Here is a 27809-nt window from a genome sequence, read left to right on the forward strand (position 1 = left end):
CCATCTCCCCAGCTCTAAATAAAGAACATTTAAAATTGCTTAAAGATGCTAAGAAGAAAAATAAACTTGGAAAATAGGTAGGGAATGTTTAGAGGGACTGAAATTTTATTTAGGATAGTCAAGATAAACCTCATTAAGGACATGAGTTTTGAATAAATATCTGAAAGAAATAGTAGAGTTGGTAACGTAAACACATAAGGGGATTGTGTACTTGCACTTGTCAGAGGAAATCCAAGTTTTGGTGCAGTAGTGTGTTGTGTTTTAAAATAGCATCTAGACTTCTGATGTAATAGCAGTAAAATAGATGTCAGGGATGAGGTAACATTAACAGACACCATAACCTACAGATTTTTTAATTTTTATTTTGTGTGTATGAGTGTTTTGCCTGCATGTATGTAAGTGCATTCATACATGCAATGCCTGTAAAGGCCAAAAGAGGGCATTGGGTCCCCTGGAACTAGAGTTATAGGCAGTTGTTGGCCACCATGTGGGTGCTGGGAACCAAACCTGGGTCCTCTGCAAGAACAGCCAGTGCTCTTAACCACTGAGCTCTCTTCAGCCCAACCTACTTCTCTGTGGCAGATAAGTATGTATGATCTTGCTTGAACTTGGTTGTGTTCATCATTGCATAAAAGAATGCAATGTGGCAAGATGGTATAATGATTGTACTGCAAAGCCTACTGCAAAAATTCAGGCATGGGATAATAAGAATTGAGGTGGTGAAAAGAAGTCAAATTCTAGGAGTATTTCAAAGGTAGGGCCAATAGGATTTGTGATGATCTAAATTTATGTTTCAAAAGAGAAGGCAAGAATAATCTTCTGTAACTCAAAGACTGGAACTGATATGAACTGAGGTAAGGAAGACTATACGATGACCTGTTTTAGGTGGACCATAAATAGGCCAGGTAGTTTGAGATGAAACATAGTGTGGGGTGGATATCAAGAAATTGGATGTTTGGGAAGAGATTGAAGCAAAGTCCAGGCTGGTGATGTCAGTATAGATGTCATCATTGTGGACATGGGAGTCAAAACCAAGGCTAAGTGATGTTACTTGAAGAGTGACTGTGGTTGGAAAAGAAAGGAGCTGACAGACTGCACATTGTAAAACCTTAGTGTTTAGAAGTTGAAGAGTAGAGGAAGAATCAACCCTAAGAGACTGAGAAAGAATGACAGTAGAAAAACCAGAAAGTTGACAGTGTTCTGAAAGCCTACCAGGAGAAAACTGTTCAAGGATGAAAGAATAGTTCTTAACATTTTTGTATTATGAATACTATCTCCTCAATTTGTTTCCTGACCAGTGGTGAGCCTCTTCTTCAGCTTGGGAAAAATGGCAGCGTTCAAGAAGTTAAAACTTCTTCTTTGGAAGAATTTCACCTTGAAGGTGGGTATGCTTATCTGGGAAAGATATAAGCCCCTGGTAGTGACAGTTTAAGTTAAATTGGTTACTGATTGAGTTTCTTTTCCTGTTGCTGTGATAAAACACCCTGACAAAGGCAACTTAAGGGACACAGGTTTACTACGGTTCACAGTTTAAGAGTGCAATGTATCATGGTAAGGAAGTCAGGGTGACAGGAGCTTGAAGCTGGTAGTCACCATCACATCCGCAGTCGGAAAGCAACAAGCTCCGAATCCGTGTGGCTGTTCAGTTTCCTTTCCCTACTTACACAGTCCAGGATGCCATCCAGGGAATGATGCTACCCACACAGGGCAGGTCTTCCCATACCTTGATCAACACAATCAGAATGATCCCTCACAAGCATGCCCAGAGGCCTGTCTCTCAGGTGATCCTAGATCTTGTCAAGTTGAGAATACAGTACAGTATTCACAATACAGCTACTAATAATGAGTTCAAGAAAAACTAAAGAACTTTACTTGTAAAGAGGTCCTTTTCTACAAATGAGTAATGTTTCCACAATAATGTTAACTCTCATTGTTAAATGACACCACTGTCACTGATTTCTAGCCATTATTGTTATGGAAGTGCTGAATGGTGTTAGCTAGGGCTCATTGTATTTTTCCTAATTTTTTTTTTTTTTTAAACTGAGTCTCATTTTGGAGCTCTAGGTGGCCTGGCTTTTTTTTTTAGAGACAGGGCCTCATGTATCTAGCTGGCCTCAAACCTCCTATGTAGCAGAGATGACTTTGAACTGCTGATCTTCCTCCCTTCACCTCCTGTGTGCTGAGATTGCAGGCATGAACCACCACATGGTTTATTCAGTACTGGGGATTGTGCTTCATGCATACTAGGAAGCACTCTACTGATTAAGTTATACCCCTAGCCTCAGGGTTCTTAATAGAAAAAAAAATTGCCACATAGCAATTTACACTTGAGTTCTTTTTATATTAACATAAAACTTTTGTTTTTATTTTAGAAGTGGAAGACTCTGGTAACACTCCTCGAAATCTTGATGCCATTACTGTTTTCTGCAATTATATTGTATCTTCGTTTCAGTAGTGTGCCACAAAAAAGACATTCTACTGTCTATCAGGCAATTGATATCAGTTCATTGCCAGAATATTTCCATTATTTTCCTCTGAAAAGTAGATTTCAACTGGTTTATATCCCTTCCAAAAGTGAATCTTTGAAAGCTATCACTGAAATGGTAGAACGAGCCTTTGATGTCGACTTTGAAGGTTAGATACAAGATGGGATAAGAGTAAGGAAGGCACTTAAAAATTTTTTTTACATTTAAAAATGTTTTGCCAGTCGGGCGTGGTGTCGCATGCCTATAGTCCCAGCACTTGGGAGGCAGAGGCAGGCGGATCTCTGTGAGTTCAAGGCCAGCCTGGTCTACATAGTGAGTTCCAGGACAGCTGGGGCTACAGGGAGACCCTGCTTCAAAAAGACAAAAAAAAATATGTTTTGCCGTGTGTGGTAGCACATGCCTTAATCCCAGCACTTGGGAGGCAGAGGCAGGCAGATCTCTGTGAGTTCAAGGCCAGCCTGGTCTACATAAGTTCCAGGCTAGTTGGGGCTACAAAGACCATCTCAAAAAAAACCAAAACAAAAAAAAAGGTTTTATTACATTTACTGTGTGTGTGCTTGCATGTGTGTGGGTACATGCATGCTACAATACAAGACTGGAAGTCAAAGCACAACTTGTAGGAGTGGTTCTCTCCTTCTACCATGTGGGTCCTAGGGACTGAACTCAGGTTGTCAGTTGTGGTGGCTCAGGAGGGCATTTTTATAGTGTAGTTTAAAGTTATTTCCTGAGAGTTCTTACAGCAGTGATCTAAAATCTGGGTCTCTTAAGTCCCAAAAGCCCAAGTGGCAATAGTGAAGGAAGGATGACCATGATAATATTTTTATTATTTTCCAGAGCACATTGGAGACTTGTATACTTATATAACAGGGCTTCAAGGCTAATTAAATTATTAAATGCTATTTGTTTTTAACTCACTATTATGACCCTATTATCTCCTATTAATGAGACATTCTGATTGCCAGTTATTGCATGTCTCTGACTAATCAAGAATTGAAAGCACTCATGTAGTCTATCAGGCTTCTCTTTCTCCATTTTAACCCATTTCCAAGCAGAGGCAGAAGGGTTCTCAAAAAGTCCCTAGATTTCACCTATGCTCTGTTTGCACCCTTCTGTGGCTTCTCATGGCACAGATTCTCAAGAGCACACCTCTGCTTTCTCCAGTTTCTTCTAGAGCTGCTCTTTTCCATCTGTGTAACAATAAGTAATTTTGAACAACTTTCTCCAATGAAGTCCACATTTGGAATTTTTCTTTCTCTTTCTGAAGAATCTCTGTAGCCCCAGCTGAGGAAACAGTTTTATTCAATAGATATTTACTGGGCCACTTACTCTGTGCCCAGCACTGCAATGGGCACAGTGATGACCAAAACAAGATTTGACCCTTTGCTCCTGTGGAGACAGAGTTCGCATGGGTCACTTTGCACTGGGCATTTCTGTGCCAGTCCCTCTTATCTTCCAAGTTTCAGTCGAAATGACCTTTAGGAAGGCAGATAAGTAGGCTTTACATTTATCCCCTTTACCCTATTCTCTTTGACAAAATTCTGTTTGATATTTCCTTACCATTTTCATAAATATTTAATGATACACCTACTCGTTTTCTGGGTATTTTCTGTCTTTTCTCCACTACACTATCTCTATTTAAGCACAAAGAACCACATCTTGTTTTAGTCATCACTGTGCCCATTATAGTGCTAGGCTTAGAGTAAGTGGCCCAGTAAATATCTACTGAATAAAACAGTTTGGTAAGATTGATAAATTTTCCCAAATGTAGACTTCACAGGATAAAGTTTTTCAAAATTACTACAATTGTTACATAAGCTATTATTCAAACAAGATATAGACTATAAAGTAAAAAAGAAAGGTTGCTCCTGTCCCAGCTTTGTTGCTACTCAGTGAGGACAATTCTTTTAAAAGACTTACTGGTGCCACAGTGGTACATGCCTTTAATCCCAGTACTCAGGAAGCAGAGGCAGACAGATCTCTGTGAGTGCGAGGCCAGCCTGGTCTACATAGTGAGTTCCAGGCCAGCTGGGGCTACAGGGAGACCCTGTCTCAGAAACTAAAAACAAGAAATAAATGCCATTTGCAATAGAAGGGTGATAGGTTTTTGGAGGGAGGGGTTATCCTGGAAAGCTAGGTGGCAGGGCTCTGAGGCTGTAAGTACTTTAAGTCGACTGGGGGTCGGGGGAGAGGAGGAGGAGGAAAAAAGAGTGATTTGAGAAGGTGATTACAATCACATAATTCAGAACCTTGTAAACCATGTTAAAGTGTTTAGGTTTTCTTCTACATACAAAAGACCACCATAAAATGGTTTTAAGAAAAGAAGTCAGGTGATATAATTTGTTTTAAGAGATTTGAATATTCTCTGGAAGTGTGATTGGAAGGAGGTAGTATTTGCAGAAATCAGGAGTGTAAAGATGGTATGAATTAGAAAGATGAAGATACATAGTTAAACTCAAATAAAATTTGGAGCTGAGCATGGTGGTGCACACCTTTAATCTCAACACTCTGGAGGCAGATACAGGCAGATCTCTGTGAGATCAAGGCTAGCCTGGTCTACATAGTAAGTTCCAGACCAGCTGGGGCTACAGGGAGACCCTGTCTCAGAAGAACCAGAAAACAAACAAACAAATACAATAAATTTAGAAATGGTCATTCAGAAGCTGCCCTCCTGCCTCTGTAAGTGGTGGTAGTGGTGTTTTTTTGTCTTTTTTTTTTTTTTTTTTTTTTTTTTAGGGTCTCCCTGTAGCCCAAGCTGGTCTGGAACTCACTCCTGATGAGACTGACCTTGATCTCATGGGGCCGGGGGTGGGGGGGAGAAGGGGAGAGGAGGAGACAGGGAGAGAGAGAGAAAATATGAATAAAGACTGCAAAGGAAGGCCTGGGTCTGGCCATTAGAGAGATGGCCATTAGCAAGCCTCTGCCTCCCAGGTGCTGGGATGAAGGGCATGCGCCACCACTCCCAGCTTAATTTAGGGACTTTCTTTATCAGCACCTTCTCCTTCCAGAGAAATATTTCTATCTGGGTAGATTTTCCTAGCACTTTCATGTGAGCCTCAATCACTTCTACTTTAGAAGAAAACATTTCCTGTTTCTGTTCTGTCTTTTCTTTATGATCCTTCTTCAGGCAATTTATACCCCCCTCCCCCAGATCTTGAAAGCTTTATTTATTTCTGCTTTACTACTTCTCAGTCCTTTCATAACTCATTGTAATTGCTATTCTGCACTTAGTACTATACCAGTATCTGTGAAGAAAATGTCAGTGTTTTGCTAATGGCCAGATCCAGGCCTTCCTTTGCAGTCTTTATTCTCATATTCTCTCTCTCTCTCTCTCTCTCTCTCTCTCTCGCTCTCGCTCTCGCTCTCGCTCTCGCTCTCGCTCTCGCTCTCGCTCTCGCTCTCGCTCTGTGCTGGGTATGGAAACCAGAGCCTTACACAGCTTACACATACCCGAAGAGCTTTCTACCATTGAGCTATGTATAACCCGTTCTCTTGGTCCTCATTATAATGAAGATGTATCCAACTAGTTTCTCCTTAGAACTCAATTCTGCTTTCAATCTCGGGATAGTGCTGTGTTCTATTTCTGCCTTTCTGATGCCCCCACTTTTATCTTTTTTTCTTCATTTTTTGTACCCTTTTTTTTTCAGTTAGCCTATAGCTTTTTCTTTTCTTTTTTTTTTGACAGGTCTCACAGTGTAGCCCTAGTTGGCATGGATCTTGGCTATGTAGACCAGGCTGGCCTCAAATTTACAGAGACCCCCTCCTTGTCTTCTGAGTCCTGGTATTAAAGTCATGTGTCACCACACCCAGCCAATTTTGCTCATTCTTATATCAAACAGCTCCCTGCTTTCCTTTCTATTTCATTCTTTGTTACAGACATGACACATGAAACAAGACAGTGTTTAAAATAAAAAGTTAAGGTTTCCATCTCAAATCCTACTTTCTAGGGTTTTTTAATGGCTTGAGATATATTTTTCTGGGATTGAAATTTTTTTGTAGGCTGGGTGTGGTTGTGATGGCGTAGGCCTTTAATTCCAGCACTCCAGAGGCAGAGGCAGGTGAATCTATGTGAGATCAAGGACAGTCTAGTTTCCATAGAGAGTTCCAGGCCAGCTGGGGCTATAGGGAGACCCTGTCTCAAAAAGACAAAAAACAAAACAAAAAAACCAAACTGGTATCTGAAAGCTTACAGTAAATAAATATAGGAATTCTTTTTTATTTGTTTAACTTATTTATTGTGTGTTTGTGTGTATGTATGTGGTGTATGTGTATGTGTGCACATTTGTGTGTGTGATTGTGGGCAGGCATATGATATGGTGTCCATGTATTAGTTCTCACCTTCTCCCTTGTTTGAAACAGGGTTTGTTTATTGTTTTTCTGTTGTCTGTGCCAGGATAACTGGCCCTGAGTTTCTGGGGTCTTGTCTTCACTGCCCATCTTCCTTAGGAGTACTGGGATTGGATTATGGTTGCTCGTGCTACTGTGTCTCGCCTTTACATAGGTTCTGGAGTTTTGCACTCAGGTTCTCACTTGTGCACAGCAAGCACTTTAACTTACTGAGCCATCTCTCCAACCCAAAAATATAGAAATTCTTTGCATTGAAATTTTCAAGCAATGTAAAAAAAATGGAATAAAAAGTAACTTTTCCTTTTTTATCCCCTAACCGCAAATCTCTTAAGCACCTCCTGAATTTACCACTCATCCTCTTAAGTAAATTCTTGATGTTAGACTAACAACAGCTTCATGATCCATTCCAAACTGTGGCAGCTGTTTTTTTTTTTTTTTCTTTCCCTTTTTGACACCACCGCCTATTTCTGGAGGCCTAATCTTTCTCCCATTCTCAGTCCATGTATATTTGATGGTGCTGACACCACCCTGGGCTTATGTAACTGACACTTAAACCAGTTTGCACTTTGATATCTGTTGTGATGATTTGTCCAAAGAGAATGCTTAGAGGTAATGAGACAAGGAGATATTTCCTAGGAATTTCTGAAAAAGTGGTACTTGTTGGTGGTAATATAGTTTATTGTTGACTAGGCTATTTGGATGAACTATTTAATTGAAAGAAAATATTGGATAAAATACTAAGTATATATTACATGCATTAAATGAACAATAAGAAACTAAAATTTTAAGATTCTGGGTAAGATTCTTTTTTTTGTGTGTGTGTATGTGTGTGTGTGTGTGTGTGTGTGTGTGTGTGAGAGAGAGAGAGAGAGACAGACAGACAGACAGAGACAGAGAGAGACAGAGACAGAGACAGAGATACTCTCTGTAGTTTCAGCTGGTTTGGAACTCCCTATATAGAATGTAGACCACAGTGGCCTCAGCCTCACAGAGATCTGCCTGCCTCTGCCTCATGAGTACTAGAATTAAAAGCATGTGATGCCATATCCAGTATATACTTTATTTCTTGATTCAAGAGGTGGATTACTTGGGTGTTAATTTTAATTAACAGTTCATTAAAATAGGCCTGGAGAGGGACTGGAGAGATGGATCAGTAGTTAGTACTTGCTGTTCTTGCAGAGGATGCAGTTTCAATTCCTAGCACCCACATGGCAGCTTACAACTGCCTATAATCTCAGTTCTGGGGATCTGATGCCTTTTTTTGATATCCATGTGCATTACATACATGTGATGCACACATACATACATGCAGGCAAAACATACACATGAAATTAAATCAAACTTTCTTTTTTTGGTATTTTTTGAGACAGGGTCATCCTATAGCCCCAGCTGGCCTGGAACTCCCTATATAGATCAGGCTAGCTTAGAATTCACAGAGATCCACCTGCCTCTGCCTCCCAAGTGCTGGGATTAAAGGCATGAGGCACTATGCCCCGGCCAAAATAAATCAATCTTCTTTTTTTATTTTGGTCTTTTTGAGACAGGGTCTCCCTGTAACCCCAGCTGTCCTGGATTCACCATGGAGACCAGGCTGGCCTCGAACTCACAGAGATCCATCCGCCTCTGCCTCCTGAGTTCTGGGATTAAAGGCATGCGCCACCACGCCCGGCCAGTAAATCAATCTTTAAAAAAATTATTAAACTATTTGTGTCTTATATACCTTCATATATGCATATTATTTTCACAATTTAACTATGTGTGTGTATATATAAAAAAGAAACCTGCCTTTAATTCCAGCACTTGGGAGGCAGAGGCAGGCAGATCTCTGTGAGTTCGAGGCTAGCCTGGTTGACATAGAGAGTTCCAGGCCAGCTGCAGTTTCAGAAAGACCCTGTTTCAAAAAAAAAAAAAAAAAAAAAAAAAGGGAAAGAAAGAAAGAAAAGAAACCTATGCTCAGCTGTAAATGGGACATTTCTATCACCTCTACCCCCAGATCAGAGAGAACTGGACTGAAATATTATCTTCTGAACAGGATAGAACCACTGCACTCATGAACTCAGAGAGCTGTGGTTGCCTGCACACAATTAAGACAGTTAACATTCTAGCATGAAGAGGGTGGGGGCTTGTGAGAAGCTATGGACAGTTGATGGTTTTGGGGGAGGGCAATCGGTTTGCTTTAAGGGTGTGTCCCCTGGGAAGTCAACTGTTCTCCAATGGATGGCCCCCAAACTAGAAGTATATGGACAGCATAAGTTAGACTCAATGTATTATTAAAAAAATTAAAAAGGCCGGATGTGGTGGCTCATGCCTTTAATCCCAGCCCTTGGGAGGGGGAGGCAGGCGGATCTCTGTGAGTTCAAGGCCAACCTGGTCTACATAAGGAGTTCCAGGCCAGCTGGGACTACAGAGAGGGACCCTGACTCAAAAAGACCAAAAAAAAAAAAAATTAGAAGACACAAAGTTGAGGTGGACAGGGAGGTGGGGGTGGACCTGGAAAGAATTGGGGAGGATTGGGGTGAATATCATCAAAATACATTATATGAAATTCTCAAAGAATTAATAAAAATATTAAAATAACAAAAGAATCTGGGCATGGTGGCTCATACCTTTAATCCCAGCACTGGGGAGACAGAGGCAGGCAGATCAAGACCACCTCGGTCTGCATAGTAAGTTCCAGGCCAGCTGGGGCTACAGGGATGCCCTGTCTCAGAAACAAAACAAAAAACAACTGGAATAATTGAACATATGAACTCTGTAAAAGTTGTTTGAGTTAAAAAAGAAGAGAAACCTAAACATGGTAAGAACTGTCGTGTGTGTGTGTGTGTGTGTGTGTGTGTGTGTGTATGAAAGTGCACTCATTATTTAAAATGTGTGCCCTTCCTGTCCTTTTTCTAATTATATAAATGCATAAAAATAGGATCTTACTGTGTGAACACCTTTATTGTCTGCCTTTTATATACCATTTTGTGTATATATTTTCAGTTCATGTAGTAGTCCCCATATACAAAGGCCTAAATTGCTGGACATGGTGGTGCATGCCTTTAGTCCCAGCACTTGGGAGGCAGAGGCAGAGGTAGAGGCAGGCAGATCTCTGTGAGGTGCCAGGCTGGTCTACATAGCAAGTGCCAATAGGGAGATCCTGTCTCAAAAAGATAAAAAAAAAAATTAGGGCTGGAGCCAGGAGTGGTGCTGTTGATCCCAGCATTTGGGAGGCAGAGGCAGGGGGATATCTGAGATTGAGGCCAGCCTGATCTAGTTTAGATAGTGACTTCCAGGCTAGCTGGGGCTCCAGGAAGACCCTGTCTCAAAAAAAAAAAAACAAAACCAAAAAAAGAAATAAAAAAGTTAGTGCTGGCAACATGGCTGGTGCATAAAGGTGCTTGCCATATAGGCTTGACAACCTGAGTTCCATCCCTGGAACCCAAATAACAGTGAAGCAGAGAACCAGCCCTCAGAGTTGTCCTGTGACTTCCACATGCACTTGTACTCACATCATAAATAAGTTAGCTCCCTTCCTTATCATTACTTCCTTGATGGACTGCAGCCTTCCCGGTTAAAATTTGGAATTAAATAACCTGTCATGTCTTAACTTCTCTTACTGTGTTATTCTCTCTGTGCTCATATGCTTGCAGAATGAATGAGTGAATGAATGGAGAAATACACTGGCATCTCATATCTCGTTAGGTAAGGGGGGAGGATTAGGGAGGCCTGGCAGCACTTGCTTTCATACTTAGCTATTCACTGATTGGATTTTTCTCTCTGTAGTTCTAGGCTTTCCTTCAGTCCCTTTTTTTGAGAAGTACATAATTAAGGATCCCAAGGCTTTCTACATATTGGTGGGAATTGTTTTTGAACATAACTTCAATGACAGCAATGAACCTTTGCCACTTAGGGTAAGAAAATCCTTCCTGTAATTATGTGACCACACCTTGAGTATGGGTTAATCAAGCTGATCTGCCCCTCAGCTTTCCTCTGTGGCAGCTTTGTCATTTTATTTCCAGAGGAAATGAATGACTATTTCAGGTTCACATCTTACATGATTCCTTTAGTTTTCAGATTTTTAAATAGAAATTAGATCTGAATAAGTCTCTGTCCTTAGTACAGGATGGAATGTTTTCATCTGCTTGATTACAGGCCACAGAAATTTGAACCCTAGTTCTGCAATTTAACAGCTGTGCAACTTCAGGAAAGTTTCTAGCATTTCTGGAGCTCTGTGTCATTGCTGGTGTAGTAGTTAAAATTAGTGCCTAACTTACGAGTTCATTGCAAGAATTAAATAGATTTGTGCTTACAAAATGCTTAGAACAGTGCAGTTAGGTAGATGGGGGCAGGAATTTTCCAGTTTGATTAGTTATTGTCAATATTACTAATCTTACAGACTTCAAATATGGTAGATCTGCATGTGTGTTTAGAGAAAAAGTAGTGTTGCCAGGCATGGTGGCGCACGCCTTTCATCCCAGCACTTGGGAGGCAGAGGCAATCAGATTTCTTGAGATTGACGCCAGCCTGGTCTACATAGGGAGTTACAGACTAGCCAGGGCTACATAGTGAGACCCTGTCACAAAAAAACAAAACAAACACAACAAAAACCGCCAATATTTTACATGCACTTATTAATGTCAGGCATGTTTTAGATACCATTTATGTAATCCTACAGGCTGGCTATAGGTCAGAGGATGTTAATATTGCCTTCTTTTACTGATGAGGAAACTGAACATAAAGTTAAGAAACTTACTCAGGGTGACAGCTCTTTGATAGGAATTTGGAGTTGGCTCCATGGCACTCAATAGTGTATTGCTATAGTTCCAGGTGGGTCACAGGGTTAATTTGCAGAGAAATGCAGTGAAAGCCTTGTTGGAGTGGTTCTGGAAGGGACACCTTCCTTTGTGGGCCTTTTCTATTGTCACAGTTAATGCCAAGCACAGTTTTGCTCTGTCCTGTAACATTACGAATCTCAGGATCTCATAACCAAATAAATTTTTTCTTTGTTTTTCATAGATAAAGTATGACTTGCGCTTCAGTTATATTCAGAGGAACTTTGAACCATCATTGAAGCATTTATTTATTCTAGAGGACATAGAAGGCTGGTGTACAGCCCTACTTTATCCTCCTAATCTAAGCCAAGGACCCCGGGAATTTGCTTATTCTAATGGCGGAAATCCTGGTGAGGAAACTCTGAAGCCTGTTACATTACCATAAGCACAGCCACTTTTGTCCTGTGCTACATATTTGTGATACTATTTTTCGTTGTTTTGCTACCTGAATACTTACTAAGCTTGGCATTTCAATAGAGGTTGAAGGAGCTGCCTTTGGAAAATGTGGCATTCAGTAAAATGCTTATTATATCTAGAGTAATTTCAAATAGCAGGTATGTATTTTGATTGTTTAATGTTGAATTGTTTGAAGGAAGAGTAAAAGCATTATACAGGAACAAGGAGTGTGAGTTTCCTATGTGTATTAACGTTTTTGTTTAAAAAATAGATTTGGGCTGGAGAGATGACTCAGCGGGTAATAGCACTGGCTGCTCATGCAGAGGAACTGGGTTCACTTCCCAGCACCCACATGGAGGCTAACAACTGTCTGTAACTCCAGTTCCAGGGGATCTGATGCCCTCTTCTGACCTCCTTGGGCATTGTGTGCACATGATACACTTAGATAACATGTAGGCAGAACACTCATACACATAAAAATAAACCAAAATATTTTTAAAGTATTTGGTGTTGCTCTCTACAAACTATAACTTAAGTGATTTTCTTAATTTGTTGAGGTTACCATAAAATAATGAATCCTCCACCTTTTCCTCTTTTCATTCTGGGAAATTTATTACTGGGCTAGGGATATATCTCATGGTATAGCACTTGCCTATCATGCCCCAAACCTTATGTTCAATCTTGAGCACTGCCAAAACAAAAATTTTCTGATGTTGGAATGTTGTGTGGGAATTTACCTTGATGTAATGGTAGCTTTCAAGATTACTGTCAGGAAGGTCATCTCTGAGGCTAGAGAATACAACGTTCACATATTCTGCCATACCAGCTTTTGCCTGAATGTATGTTTTGGTTAGGGGCCAGAACTCAGCCAGAGAATTTGAGAGATACCAGCATACTTGCTTGAGCACAGCCACCTGGTCTCTGTAGTTCTCAAGTAGCCTGCCAAGTAGCTTGTCTATGTTTCTTGGGAAGCAGATATGCAGGTCAAAATGGAACCGTAACAGGTATCGACCATGGGCTGCCAGTTATTTAGGGATCCATCATCATGGAGGAAACAGGATTTACTACGTAAAGTTTGCTTGGCCTCCCTTTTCCCCCTGCAGGCAGCATTATTTGTTCTGTCCCCCTCCCCTCTTAGTTTAATGAAGGAGGAACAGAAACAACTATCTATGCTGCTGCAGGACCCACTGCCTGCTTGTGTAGTTCCAAAGATCCTGCTTTTGCTTTAAGGGTGTCCTAGTTTGTTCTTCATTGCTGTGACAAAACACTCTGACCAGTACCAACTTGGGGAGGAAAGGGTTTATTTGTCTTACATCTCCCAGGTCGCACGCAGCTCATCAGGGAGCCCAAGGTAGGAACTCAGGGCAGGAACCTGGAGGCAGGAGCTGGAGCACAGGCCATGGAGGAACGCTGCTTACAGGCTTGCTCTCTTGGCCCCTGCTCAGCCTGCTTTCTTATGCAACACAGGCCCACCTGCCCAGGGATGGCACCACCCACAGTGGGCTGGGCCCTCCCACATCACTCATCAAGAAGATGCCCTTCAGACATGGCCACAGGCCAGTCCAATAGAGGCAATTTCCCGATTGAGGCTCCCTCAACCCAGGTGTGTCAAGTTGACACTAAAGCTACCCAGCACAAAGGGAATCTTCAAACTCTTGCCTCCAGAATTCCTGAACTTGGGACGGCTCAGTTGATAGAATGCTACATAAGCACAAATTTAAATTCCCCGGAACTTGTAAAAAACTGGGCATGGTGGAACGTGCTTATAATCTGCACTGGGGAGTGGAAACAGGCTGATCCTTGGGGCTCATTGGCCCCTTAATCAGCAAGCCCCAGGTCCCGTGGAGAGATCCTGTCCCAACAAAACAAGATGATGGCTCCTGAGGACCAATACTAAAGGTGGACTTCTCTTCACACCCACATCCATATCACACACATTCCTGAACACTCTGTGACCTTTGCATTGGCTGATGCTTCATTTGATTTTACTTGCTCTTTCTGAACCTTTAGATCTCTCCTTGGTTCCTATTCTGTCCATCTTGCCCATCCCCACCACTGGTGGGAGAATACTAGCTCCATCATGGTCTTGGCTGGCTAAGCCCATCTTTTTGTCTCCCTGTCTGGAACCATAGCCTGGGAAAGAGCTCTTCCCCCCACCCTGTCTTCTCAAGATAAGCAGCTAAGATTAAAACCAGAGAATGGGGAGTTCCTAGGAGCTCCTGTTTGTCCTAAGGCATGATGTCTGGCTCCAAAATTGGGTTGTGATTCCTAAATACTATAGTCTTTCTCTGTAGGGAGCAGTGCTGACTTTATGCTCTGAAACTTTCCAGTAAAAGTAGAGTTTTGCTCAGTGGCTGCTTTCCATCAGCTTGTTCTCTTCCATGAAAAGGGACCTAACCATATCTAACAGAGCAAACACCCTGATTTGGCATCCAGTTTTTCTAGACCTGCCTTACCATAGCAGCTTCCAATTCTCTCTGGCAACTCCAAACTTATCGAGTAGTGAAACATCACTGAGATTCCCCTCTCCTTCACATTTAGCAACATATTCCTTCCTGACTGACAGCCCAGGAGCCAATTCTCACACAAAAGATACATATTTTCCAATTCACTTTAAATTTCTTGGTTTCCATATTTGTGAGTGGTTTAGGCTGAACACCCATTAGGCAACTAGTTGTTCTAACAAAAGTGAATTGAACTGGGGGTGGTAGCACACACCTTTAATCACAGCAGAAACAAGCAGATCTCTGTGAGATGGAGGCCAGCCTGGTCTACATAGCAAGCCCCAACAGGGAGACCCTGTCTCAAAAAACCAAAAAAAGTAAATTGATAACCACACCCAATTATAGGATGACCACATAATTCGGCTTGAAGTCTTGGGTCTGCATGCCCACCAACTGGGATATATATCTACATAAGTGCTATATATCCTACAAAATATTCTACAGTTGTGCAGTGAAAACACTCCTACAAAACAAAAAAATAAAAACAAACAAAAAAAAAAAACAAATAAGAAAGCATAGCAGTTTCCAGAACTCATTACCAGCAATTTGTTCCTCCCTTTTCCATTCTGACAGATCTGGGGCAGAGAGAGGGTCTGCCTAAGTCTAAGCAATGGATGCAGTAGTCACCTCCACTAAAAGGCTAAAGTATCCCTTCCTGAGGGCTGGTTGCCCTTGCTTGAAGCTGGGGCAGACACCACTCAGGGGATCTTTACCTTTCAATCTACTTTTATTGTAAGCTGACCCTGGTACATCAAATCCACCATTGAAGTGAGGGTCGCTTATGATAAAGATAGTATTTGTGGCTTGGCAGCAAAATACAGAAATTTAACACTTGGACTATGCAGCTATTACAATTAAGAAAACAGGTCTCACTAGATCGGGATGTCTGTGGTCTTTCAATACTTTTGAGTTTAACCATCTTGAACATGCTGGATGATCAAAACTGCTGAACAGGCACCCCGTCCCCAAAGCCTGAGAACTAACGAAGGTGAGTCCCTACCTTAGAGGGTTCTTGGGTAGAACATGCCTTGTTTTTCTGCCCAGGACTCATATCTCATTTTCAGATCATAGACCTCACTGCTTCAGCTCCACAGTACTCTAAAGAGACTCTGTCTTCCATGCTGTAGTGTTGTACCTCATCCACTGGACCCCAAAAAGACCACCAAGGACCCAACACCAAAATGCAAAAGCAAAGGTTTATGGTTTATTCGGGCTTAAGCTCGGGCTCTCAGACCTCACCAACTCAACGGATCTGTGCTGAGAGCCCAGAGTAAGGGAGAGTGGAGCCTTTTATAGGTTTTAGACAAAGAGAGGAGGGGGATACCGAAGATACATTTTGGTTGGTTCAAGGAGCCTCGCATGCCAACATAATTTTAAACTGATTGGATGTATAAGATGCAGCCCTGGAAGTTTCTTATTGGTAGGTGCTATTCTCAGGGCTGTGGAATGTGTTGACTGTTATCTGTGGGGCCAGGAGTCTCTGTTTTTACCTTATAGGGCAGTGTTCATGCTCGGGCTTGCTTAATCTATAGTTTCCTGGAAGGGGGGGGATAGCCGGCGGGGGTCAGGGCATGTCTAGCCATGTCTAAAGCAGCAGCCAAGCATTTTACAGAAACTAAAAGAGCAATTAGTGGGGGTCTGGAGGGATTGGGGGGCAGCAGGTGAATGAAGAGGGTCTCAGGGTCCTACATTAGCTTGAGGCCTCTAGGGATGCTTTCTTGTTGCTGTCTGTCTTAACTACTAGCCATGATCCACCAGAATCATCAGTTGTTTCAATCTTCAGTCTTATTTTCTTATGGTTGACATTCTGTTTTCTTATAGGTTATAACAAGGAAGGCTTCCTGGCAATACAGCATGCAGTAGACAAAGCCATCATGTGGCACCATGCTCCCAATGCAACATTCAATATGTTTAAGAATCTCCATGTGCTGCTGCAGAGATTCCCATATGGTCCCCATATCTGCGACTCATTCTTCATGATCCTTCAGAATGAGTTCCCTCTGCTTCTCATGCTCAGCTTTATTTGTGTTGAGCTTATCACTATCAATTCAGTTGCACTGGAGAAGGAGAAGAAACTGAAGGTAACTCTGTCTTCTAATGGACACCTCTTCTGGGACAGGGCTAGGAGGAGACTGCTAATGAAAAAAGACTTGAGTAGTCCCAAAGTCCAAGCAGGTAGGAAGATGCTTGGGAGCCAATGCAGCCTCTCAAGTGAATTGGAAATTAAAAGTGCTTTCATATTTTTATCTTGCTTACAGATTGGGGAGTACTATCTCCTATTATTACAAACTTTAAACATATTTTATTTATTATTTTCATTTTATGTGTATGCATGTATTGCCTGCATGTATGTAAGTGTACCCATGTCACGTCAGTGCCTGTGGAAGACAGAAGAGGTCATCAGATCCCCTGGAATTGGATATTACAGTTGTTAGCTGCCATGTGGGTGCTGGGATTCCAACCTGGGTTTTCTACAAGAACAGCCAGTGTTCTTAACTGCTGAGCCATCTCTGCAGCCCCATATTCTTGCTTTTAGATTGCCTAGAGTAATAGTTCCTAGTATGTTTGTTAGCAGTGCTTCTAGCAGGGCAGGTGTTCAGAAAATACTTGTATAGAAGGAATGGTCATTCAGGATGAACTCACTTCCACTTCCATTTTGTGGTAAGGTAGATATTGGAAGCATCTTTTAGGAAGACACAACTTAAGGTTTGATTCCTCTGAGTTGCTCCTGAAATAACTGGCTTTACTCACTATCTGTCTTTTTCTGGTTGTCTAGCCTCTATTACTTATTTTCTCACTTTCTGCCCTTTCTCAGACAGTGCCTCACTGTGTAGCCAATAGTGATCTGGAACCCTCTGTGTTATCCAGGCTGACTTTGAACCTTTGAACCTTGAACTTGTATTCTTTCTGCCTTAGCCTCCCAATGCTAGAATTATAGCCTTGTTCTACTACACTTGGCTAAAATCTTCTGATTATTAAATTTTCCTCTCTCTCTCTCTCTCTCTCTCTCTCTCTCTCTATCTATTTGAGACAGGGTTTCCCTGTAGCTACAGATGGCCTGGAACTCACTACATAGGCCAGGCTGGCCTTGAAATCAGAGATCTGCCTGCCTCTGCCTCCCAAGTGCTGGGATTAAAGGCGTGTGTTACCACACCCAGCTTTTTCATTAATTCTGATAAATGCAAGTTAAAAAAGTCTTGCAGTGTCTCTCTGGGCTTCCCTTAGCTTTATTGATGACATCTGTGTCTGCAGAACTATTTTCCCTGGTCGGCTTTGTCTTGTGCAGTCAGAAGAAACAGAATGACTGAGGTGCTTCTTGAGGCCACCTGTGGGGTGCATTGATTCTACTCTGATGTGGCAAGAAGTCAGGGCCTTCTTTCTCTTGGGATGGATGACAATGGAACAGTGGGCTAAGAGGCAGGCACTCCATGAGCCTCTTGAAAAACCTCCAGGGAACTAATAGCTTCTGCTCTGTGGCCTGGCTACCCATTTGGTTTCCAGTTGTAAAATAAAATTCGACCTTCCCGAGTTGTTAGTTGCTTCAACACCAAACATGTAGAGAGCTGGTGATCATTAAATGTCTATACTTTAGTCATTTATTGATCATATGTTTCCTCTTTTATACTTGAATCTTCCTTTTAGATGAATGTTAACACTTTTGAAGTCATGCATGGTAGTACACACCTGTGATTCAGATGATGAATATACTGTTAGTTCATTCATTTATTGAATGTGTCCTATAAACAAATGGCCCTGAACATAAAGTCCAAGCTCTTTTTTTTCTGAGACAAGGTCTCACTATGAAGCTCTAGCTGGCCTGGTACTTGCTATGTAGACCAGACTAGCCTTGTACTTGTAACAATTTTCCAGTCATTGTCTCCCAAATGCTGGGATTACAGGCATATACCACTATATCCAGCTTTTAAAAGTCTAAACTCATTATGTATTCTACTTTTAAAGTCTCTGGACTGTATTTTTGTTTAAAGAAGATTTAATACAGTGCCTAGTCACTAGTTTATTCTCTGTCCTTTTAGCTGAATTAGTCTCCATCAGCTCCAGTAGCTGCCTTTCCCCAGTACATATATATGATAACCTGTCATCCTAGTCTGCTGAAGTTTCAGTAACAGACTCCCAAACTGGACTGGCTGGGACTGAGACCTAGACTATAATGTCTGGCTCTTTTGATTTTTCTAGGAATACATGTGTATGATGGGATTGGAGAGCTGGCTGCACTGGGTTGCTTGGTTCATCACGTTCTTTGTTTCTGTCTTAATTGCTGTTTCTGTTATGACTGTTCTCTTCTGCACAAAGGTATGTAACTTTTATTCTTTAGAATTCACTGGGCTATGAATAGATAGAAAATATCTGATGTGTTATAAGTGATACAGTTATTGATAACCACTTAGAAAGACTCAGATGGATATGCTGCAATGTGAGAGAATTAGGCATTCCTCCACCTTCTCTTTTTCCTTCTTTTTTTTTTTTTTGAGACAGAGGCTCATTATGGAGCCCTGGCTGGCTTGGAATTCGCTATGTAGATCAGGTTGGCCTTAAATTTGTGTTACTCCTCATAACTCTACCTCCCAAGTCCTGGGATTACAGGCTTGTGCTATTGCACCAAACCTACTATTTAGGTTCTTTGGGAATATAAAATGTATTTTTATAAACTTTAAAACATTATGAATTTGGGGTCTGGAGAGATGGTTCAATGGCTAACAGCACTGGCTGCTCATGCAGAGGACCCAGGTTCAGTTCCCAACACCCGCATAATAGCTAACAACTATCTGTAACTCCAGTTCCAGGCATCCAACACTCTCTTCTGACCTCCCCAGACATTGCATGCATGGATGCATTTATATATATGCAGGTAAAACACTCATATATATATAAATAATTTAAAAATAAAATGAACATTTCATACTGTATGATTTCATACTGTATAAATAGTTGAAAGTACTTATGTAAAACACTCTTTTATGTCCATGTTATCATGTGTTGCTTATACGCTATCAATGGAACTTGGTATTAGCATTTGCCAGTTTGCATTTATGACTAAACTATAACCCACTACTTGGATATATGAAAATGTACCTTCTATATTACTAAATTGGGTCAGTGTGAGCAAGGGAAGTTAAGAAAATCAAGACTAAGATGGGAGAATGTCTCAAAAAAAGGAAATATCCAGAAAACATTAAAAAGAGAAGATAAAAGATATCAAAAGGAATTCCAAAACTGTCTGTCATAGTGATTATGACAAATGAGTTAAACTTATGCTGGGGGTGTAGCTAGGTGGTAGAGCACCTGCCTAGCATATATAAAAGGCCCATCATTCAATAGCCAGTATACCCCCCCAAAAGAAAAAAATCATATTGGGTTAAAAATTAAATCCAAGCTCATTTGAAAAAAAACCCAGCATAATTTACAAATAACAAATGCTAGATCAAATATCTGCCTCAAAAATTTATGTATAATCCCGAATTTAAAAAATTTTTATTAGGGCTGGAGAGATTGCTCAGTGGTTAAGAGCACTGACTGCTCTTGCAGAGGACCTGGGTTTGATTCCAAGCACACACATGGAAGCTACCAACAGTCCTTAACTCCAGTTCCAGAGGACTCTGAAGCCCTCTTCTGACCTCTGAGGCATTGCACAATACAGGTGCACTCACATACATGCAGGCAATACACTCATACACATAAAATAAAAATAATAAAATAAATTTTCTTTCTGGGGCAAGAGAGATGACTATGCAGGTAAGAATACTAGAGGACCTGGATTCAGTTCCCAGCACCCACATGGCGGCCAGCAACCATCCATAACTCCAGTTCTAGGGGATCTGATGCCATTTTCTGAACTCCATGGGCATTGTAGAACATGAATGCTCTTAAGATACATGCAGGCAAAACACTCAGGCACATTAAATAAAAATTTTTTTAAAACCCAAACAAAAATAAAAATATTTTCTGCAGTGTTTTATGGGTACTCTCTTCATATTCTTTCCATGTAAAGATGATGTCCATCTGTGATTATTTTGTAGGTTAAAAATGTGGCTGTGTTCAAGAACAGTGACCCTATTTTGATATTTGTTTTTCTAATGTGTTTTGCCATTGCCACAATTTTCTTTGCATTCATGATCAGCACATTCTTCCAAAGAGGTGAGTACTAGTGTTGTTTTGTGTTAGAGAAAGCCAATTTTTCTGGAAGTATTGTCATCCCAATTAAGCATTAAGTATTATTCCTCCAGAGCCAAGTTTTCAGTTTCATGGTTATTTAAGCAGTGGGAGAATTCTATTACCTATTAAAGGCTTGTTGAAACATCTAATGTATTTACTTTTGCTTCATTAAAATCTTTAAAATAATTTCAAATTGAGGTCTCAGTTTAGAAGAAGACAGAAGGGTAAGACATGTAGAGCAGAAAAGTGTTCAAGATCTTGATTGTGAAGTTGAGGCACAGCAGTAAAATGGCTCCTAAGATACTACAGAGGATGTCCTGGGAATCTGGTCCTATTGGAGGCCTTACATCTAAAACTATTGATAAAATGAATTGGTGAACATAGGGGATAAAAATGACAGGAAGTACAGTACAGTCAAATCAGTATAGGAGAATAAGAGTTGTGAGTCATCCTAGAGAGGTACCAGTAAAACATTAAAGGAAAATAAGCTGAGTGGTTGCCCCCCCCCCCACTTAAGGGAGTATTTCAAGAAGTTTGATATAAAGGAGGTCAGGCAGTTTAGCATTCTTATTTGTAAATGTTTTTATATCAAGTAGTATGCTGTAATATGTGAGTCCTGGTAAATACCAACTTTGCCAAGATGGAGAGGGATTCTGTGAAAGTTATATGGGTCTAAAAACCATCTCTTGATTCAGATTTTGTATTTCATCTTCCCTCCATGGCTTTATTAAGGCACAGGAAAGATACTAGTTAAGTCAGAGAGTTGTGTGCATGGAAGGATGCCTACAAATGAGGTTCGAGAGTGTTCGAGCTCCAAGCCTTGAGAGTTAAACTTGTAGTCAACTATAAAAAATAAGCAGATGCTGGGTGTGGTGGCACATGTCTTTAATCCCAGCACTCAGGAGGCAGAGGCAGGTGGATCTCTGTGAGTTCAAGGCCAGCCTGGTCTACATAGTGAGTTCCAGGCCAGCAGGGGCTACGGGGAGACCCTGTCTCAAAAAGACCAATAAAATAAAATAGAACAGGATAAGGTAAACTAAGATAGAATAACTAAAATAAAATAAAATGAAATAGAAATAAATGATGACCAATGAAGTCAGAAACATAAATCGTAATCAGAAGGAAGCTCTACCAGGGATGAGTGCCAAATGAAAGCAAAAATATATCATGCACCCTAACCCTGGAGATCAAATGGTTTTTGGCAAAGGGGCCAAACAATTCAACAGGGAAGAAACAGTCTTTTCAACAAATGGAATAATTGCTGGATATGTAGTTCAAAAGGATGGATATAGAGATCTACATCATATCATATATAAAAACTGACTCAAACTGGATTATAAATCTAAGTGTAAGGGATAAACTGTATTAAAAGAAAGCAAAAGCTTTTGTTTCCTGTGCCTGCTGAAGATGTAGAGCTTAGCTTCTGCTGCTCCTCCTCCAGTCACCTCTGCCGCCATGCCTCCCCGCCAAGATGGACTGTAATTCCCCTGGAACTGTAAGCTCAAATAAACTTTTCCTTTTTCTTTTTGGTCTTTTTTGAGACAGTGTCTCTCTGTAGCCCCAGCTGTCCTAGAACTCGCTATGTAGAACAGGCTGGCCTTGAACTCACAGAGATCCACCTGCCTCTGCCTCCCAAGTGCTGGGATTAAAGACATGCGCCACCATGACCGGCTTAAACTGTTCCTTTTATTTAAGAAAAAAAAGAAAAGAAAGCACAAAGTTGGGGGAATGGCTCAGTAAGTGAAGTGCTTGCCATGCAGGCATGACAACCTGAGTTCAGTTCCCCAGAACCAACATGACAAAACTGGGTACAACAGTGTAATCCCAACACTGAGGAAGGAGAAACAGGAGGATCCCTGGAGCAAGTCCCAAATTCAGAAGAGACCCTCAATAGAAAAAAAGGAGAATGATTAAGATATCCAATCTCGGGGGTGGAGAGATGGCTCACAGGTTAGAAGCACTAATTGCTTTTCAGACTCCACAGGTTTGATTCCCAGGACATCATAACTCCAGTTTCAGGGGTATCTGACGCCCTCTTCTGACCTCCAAGGGTATTGCATGATACAGGTGCACAGAAATACACGCAGGCAATACAATCATACATACAAAATAAAAATAAAATATTTTTAAAACAATAAATTTAAAAAGATATCCAGTGTCAACCTCTAGCTCTCACATGCACACTCATGTAAATACACATGAACACATATGCACACAAAAATTATAAGAGATAAAAGAAGACATGAAATGTTGAGGGAGATGGATTGGGAGGGTCTCAGTGAGAGTGGGGGTGGGTTTAATCAAAACACATTGAGTACAAATATGAAATTTTTCAAAGAATAAATAATTTTTTTGTCTATTTGAGACAAGGTCTCCTGGAACTCACTATGTATACCAGGCTAGCCTTGAACTCACAGAGATCTACCTGCCTCTGCCTCCCAAGTGCTGGGATTAAAGGTATGTGCCACCAGGCCTATCAAGAATAAATAATTTTTAACGTCAGAGAAAATCTTCATGACTCTGTTACACAATGACTTCTTATGACACCAAAAGTATAGCTGATAAAAGATAAAAGAGACAGCTGATAAGTTGAACTTCAACAAAATTTAAAACTTTTATGCTACAAAGTTACCATTAAGCCTTGTGTCATCTCCTGCACAGCATCATGGCTGTCTTCAGACTTCTGGTGAAGCCCAAGATCATCAAAAAAGAGGACCAAGAAGTTCATCCAGTACCAATCAGACCAATATGTCAAAATTAAGTGCAACTTGTGGAAACCCAAGGGTATTGGCAACAGGGTGTGGAGAAGATTCAAGGGTCTAAATACTGATGCCCAACATAGATTATGGGAGCAAGAAAACAAAGCACATGCTGCCCAGTGGTTTCCAGAAGTTCCTGGTCCACAATGTTAAGGAGCTGGAAGTGTTCCTCTTACTATGCTGAGATCACTCACAGTGTTTTCCCCAAGAACTGTAATCCCAGCATTTTGGATTAGAGACAAGAGACAAGAAAATCACTCTGAGTTCAAGGCCAGCCTACTTACTGAGCGTCAGGGCTAGCCAGAGCTACATAACAAACCCTGTCTCAAAAAAAAATCACATACTGTCAGGTGTAGTGTTGCATACCTTTAAACCCATCACTCAGGAGGCAGGGGCAGGTGGATATCCGTGAGTTCATCTGGCCTGGTCTATAGTGAGTTCCAGGCCAGCAGAGCTGCATAGTGAAACCCAGTCTCAAAGCACACACACACACACACACACACATACACACAGAGAGAGAGAGAGAATAAAAATCATATACAAAAAAAAAGAATGTGAAAAGTTAGTCTACAGCCTGGGAAAGGCATTTACAAAAAATATATTGTACAAGAGACATGTGTCCAGAAGAAATAAAATAACTTATACAACTAAAAACAAAATTTTTTTTTGGTCTTTTTGAGACAGGGTCTCCCTGTAGCCCCAGCTGTCCTGGAACTCACTATGTAGACCAGGCTGGCCTTGAACTCACAGAGATCCACCTGCCTCTGCCTCCTGAGTGCTGGGATTAAAGGCGTGCACCATCACGCCTGGCTACAAAAACAAATATTTTTGACTCACACCAAAGTTATAAATGGCATCACAGTAAGATTACAAATCAAGGGAGTAGAGAAATGGCTAGGCACTTAAGAGCATTTAATCATTTAATGTTCTTGCAGAAGACCTGATTTAGTTCCCAGTATCCATATCAGGTGACTCATCAGTTACCACCTGTAACTCCAGTTCTAGAGGATCTGACACCCTCTTCTGATCTCTGCAGGCATGTGCTACACATAAATTCATGCAGGCACACACACAGAGACACATAAATAAAAAAAATACTACATATCGATTTATTCATTCCCATGTGAATGAATATGTGGGAAAATTTTCAGCAAAATACTAGCAAACCAAATTGAGCAGCATATTAAAGGGATTAAACACCATGTCAAATGGAATTTATCCCAGGAATGTAAGAGTGATTCATAATCCCAGCACTTTGGAAACTGAAGCAGGAGACTCAGTAGTTAGAAGCCAACTTGGGGTACACAGTGAGACTCTCTCAAAAAAAAAAAAAAAAACACAAAAAAACCACTTTTCTAGAGATCTTAAGATCTACTCTCCCTCACCCAACAGTAATCAGTTGCCACATTTCTCAGGCTAGGGCTACCCACTGCACATTTCTCTCGCTCCACACTGGGCCCTTGTCTGTGCATGATGCCACCATTGCCGCATGTTAACATGAGCAAGCTTCCAATAGCCTAAAAGCCTCTGTATTCCTATGTTCATAGAACAACCCTGGCTCTTACAATCTTCCCCCTCTTCCAAAATGGCCCCTGTAGATCTTCCTTAAGCACTCTAGATAGGCTGACTAGACTCTACTCTAGTCACTGCACTGAAGGACATCTGGGTACAAATGCTTAATTGGATGGTACTTATATATAGCAGAATGCATGAGGTCTTATGGGGGGTGCTATGTGGGGACATGGATGGGGGAGGGGGTCTAAGTTTGATTAAGAACTATTGTATGGGACCTGGAGAGATAGCAGTTAAGAACACAGACTGCTCTTGCAGAGGACCCAGGTTCAATTTCCAGCACCCACATGGCAGCTAACAACTGTTCCTACCTCCAGTTCCAGGGTATCCGACACCCTCTTCTGACCTCCGAGCGCATTGCATGACACAGGTGCACTTACCTACATGCAGGCAATACACTCATACACATAAAAATAAATAAATCCCAGCACTCGGGAGGCAGAGGCAGTTGGATCTCTGAGTTCAAGGCCAGCCTGGTCTACATAGTGAGTTCCAGGACAGCTGGGGCTACAGGGAGACCCTGTCTCAAAAAGACCAAAAAAAAAACCAAAACAAAACTATTGTATGAAATGCACAAAAACTCAATAAAAAAAACTAAAAACCAAAACACAAACAAAACCTATGTAACATGACTATAAAGATGTCTGCTGGGCTTGATTCCTATTATGGAAAGAGAACTGTAGATTTGAGGTCAGCCTGGACTACATAGCATAAACTCATAAGGGAGAAAAGGGAAAAGAAAGAGGGAGAGGGAGTAAGAGAGGGAGGTAGGACAAAAAATATTAAATATATGAAAAGCAGATAATTGATATGGTCTTATGGCTCCATGATACTGAACAAGTTATTATTATTTATTGTGGTTACTTTCCAGGTTTCTTCTCTGCAAAATAAGAAGACTGCAAAGGTTAAATAAGATTATTATGTAAAGTATTTGCCATAGTACCAGGCAGGGCTTAGTAGATCATATACAAATCCATTACTCATCTTTGAAAAAGAGGGTTTTTGGTAAGAGAGTCAGTACAGTTTTAGAGAGAGGACATTTTACACAGATATTTGTGCCTTTATATAAGCATTCACACTCTTTTTAATTTGAGACAGGATCTCATTATTTAGCCCAAGCTTGCCTCACCATGTAGACCAGGCTGGCATCAAACTCCCAGAGGTCTGCCTGCCTCTGCCTCCCAAGTGCCGGCATTAAAAGTGTACACCACCACATTTGGCTACTTTCTGATTTTTTGTTTTGTTTTTGAAACAGTCTCCCTGTAATCCCAGCTGGCCTGGAACTCTCTATGTAGACCAGGCTAGCCTTGATCTCACAGAGATCTGCCTGCCTCTGCCTCCTAAGTGCTGGGATTAAAGGTGTCTACCACCACGCCTGGCTAAAGTTCTTATTTTATTTTATTATTTTTATTTTATGTGTATGAGTGTATTGCCTACATGTATGCGAGTGCACCCGTGTTGTGCACAGAGCTCAGGAGAGGGCTTCGGATTCCCCTGGAACTGGAGTTAAGGATCCTAGCCGCCATGTGGGTGCTGGGAATCGAACCTGGGTCCTCTGCAAGAGAGGTCAGTGCTCTTAACTGCTGAGCCATCACTCCAGCCCCCTAAAGTTTCTTTTAAAAATATTTTATTATTATTTTTATTTATTTTATGTTATATGTATGAGTATATTGCCTGCATGTATGTAAGTGCACCCGTATTGTGCAATGCCTGGCCTACTTTTTTTTTTAAGTTTTGTAAATATTTTCATCTTTCATTACTAAGGTGCACATACAGAGATTGCTCCCTTTTTGAAATGCTGAAAGAAACACAGAGGCCTTTTCCTTTCGTGGTAGGGAAGAGGGTTTATATCATAGTAATTTGTACACTACTGATGAAACGCTTCATTTCTTTCCTCTGACTTTGCAACCCATGTAGGAACTGTGATAGGAGGCATCATCTTCTTCTTCACTTACCTCCCCTACCTGTACCTCACTTTCAGCTACCACCAGAGGACCCATGTCCAGAAGATAGCCTCTTGTCTCTTCTCAAATGTTGCCATGGCAATAGGAGTCCAATTCATCTCTCAGTTTGAAGCAGAAGGTGAGATTTATCTTTCCCAAACTCTCTTTAGGCTACTTACTTGCCTTGCCCAGGGCAAGACTGACATTCATTTCCAAATCAACATAATTAACATGTTTCATTTAATGTTCTAAGCATTTACACTATTATAGATAATCTGTTGGGATGCTAAAGAGATACATAATGTGGTTCACACCACAAGCATATGGGATTGATAAGAGAGAAACTAAAGCATATTAAAGAAAAGAAATTAGAACCAAGCATGTTGGAATGGGCCTGTCATCCAGTTGCTTGGGAGGCTGAGGTGATGGAATCAAACTAAAGCCCCCCAGGTTAAAGTAGATTTAACCAAATCCCCCAGACTAAAGAAGAATATTCAGAACAAAAAAGTAAGAAGTAAAATAATTCTAACTACTGAGAAAGAGCTGACCTTTTCATGCTCCGGACATCACCAGAGACTCCCCCTCCCACTACTGCCGGTTGCCGCCAGCCCCCTATTGCTGGTTGCTGCCGGCCCCCTCCCACTGCTGCCAGTTGTGGTTTGTGGTTTCTGCCTTTAAAAATCGCCTGTAAGCTGAGCTCAGGGCTGCTGCTCTCTCTCTCTCTCTGAGTGAGGCAGGGGCCCGTCTGCACAAACGATTAAATCCTCTTGCTTGTTGCATCTCCTGGTCTGAGGACTGAGTTATTGGGGTGCAGCCTCCC

The 27809-nt window shown here is 41.2% G+C and overlaps 1 protein-coding gene across 1 annotated transcript in view; it reads left to right on the forward strand.

Annotated features, from left to right (window-relative positions):
• Window positions 1-27809, forward strand: part of LOC103744804 (ATP-binding cassette sub-family A member 17-like) — a 112732-nt gene that overhangs the window by 3910 nt on the left and 81013 nt on the right. Inside the window, 8 exon segments of the mRNA XM_008846654.2 lie at window positions 1299-1381; window positions 2373-2634; window positions 10596-10723; window positions 11829-11994; window positions 16366-16625; window positions 18739-18855; window positions 20580-20697; window positions 26955-27128. Of these exon segments, the coding sequence (XP_008844876.1) occupies window positions 1328-1381; window positions 2373-2634; window positions 10596-10723; window positions 11829-11994; window positions 16366-16625; window positions 18739-18855; window positions 20580-20697; window positions 26955-27128 (1279 nt within the window). The 5' untranslated portion in view covers window positions 1299-1327.

This window comes from Nannospalax galili, unplaced genomic scaffold, assembly GCF_000622305.1.
Source record: "Nannospalax galili isolate Female #2095 unplaced genomic scaffold, S.galili_v1.0 scaffold471, whole genome shotgun sequence".
NCBI lineage: Eukaryota > Metazoa > Chordata > Mammalia > Rodentia > Spalacidae > Nannospalax > Nannospalax galili.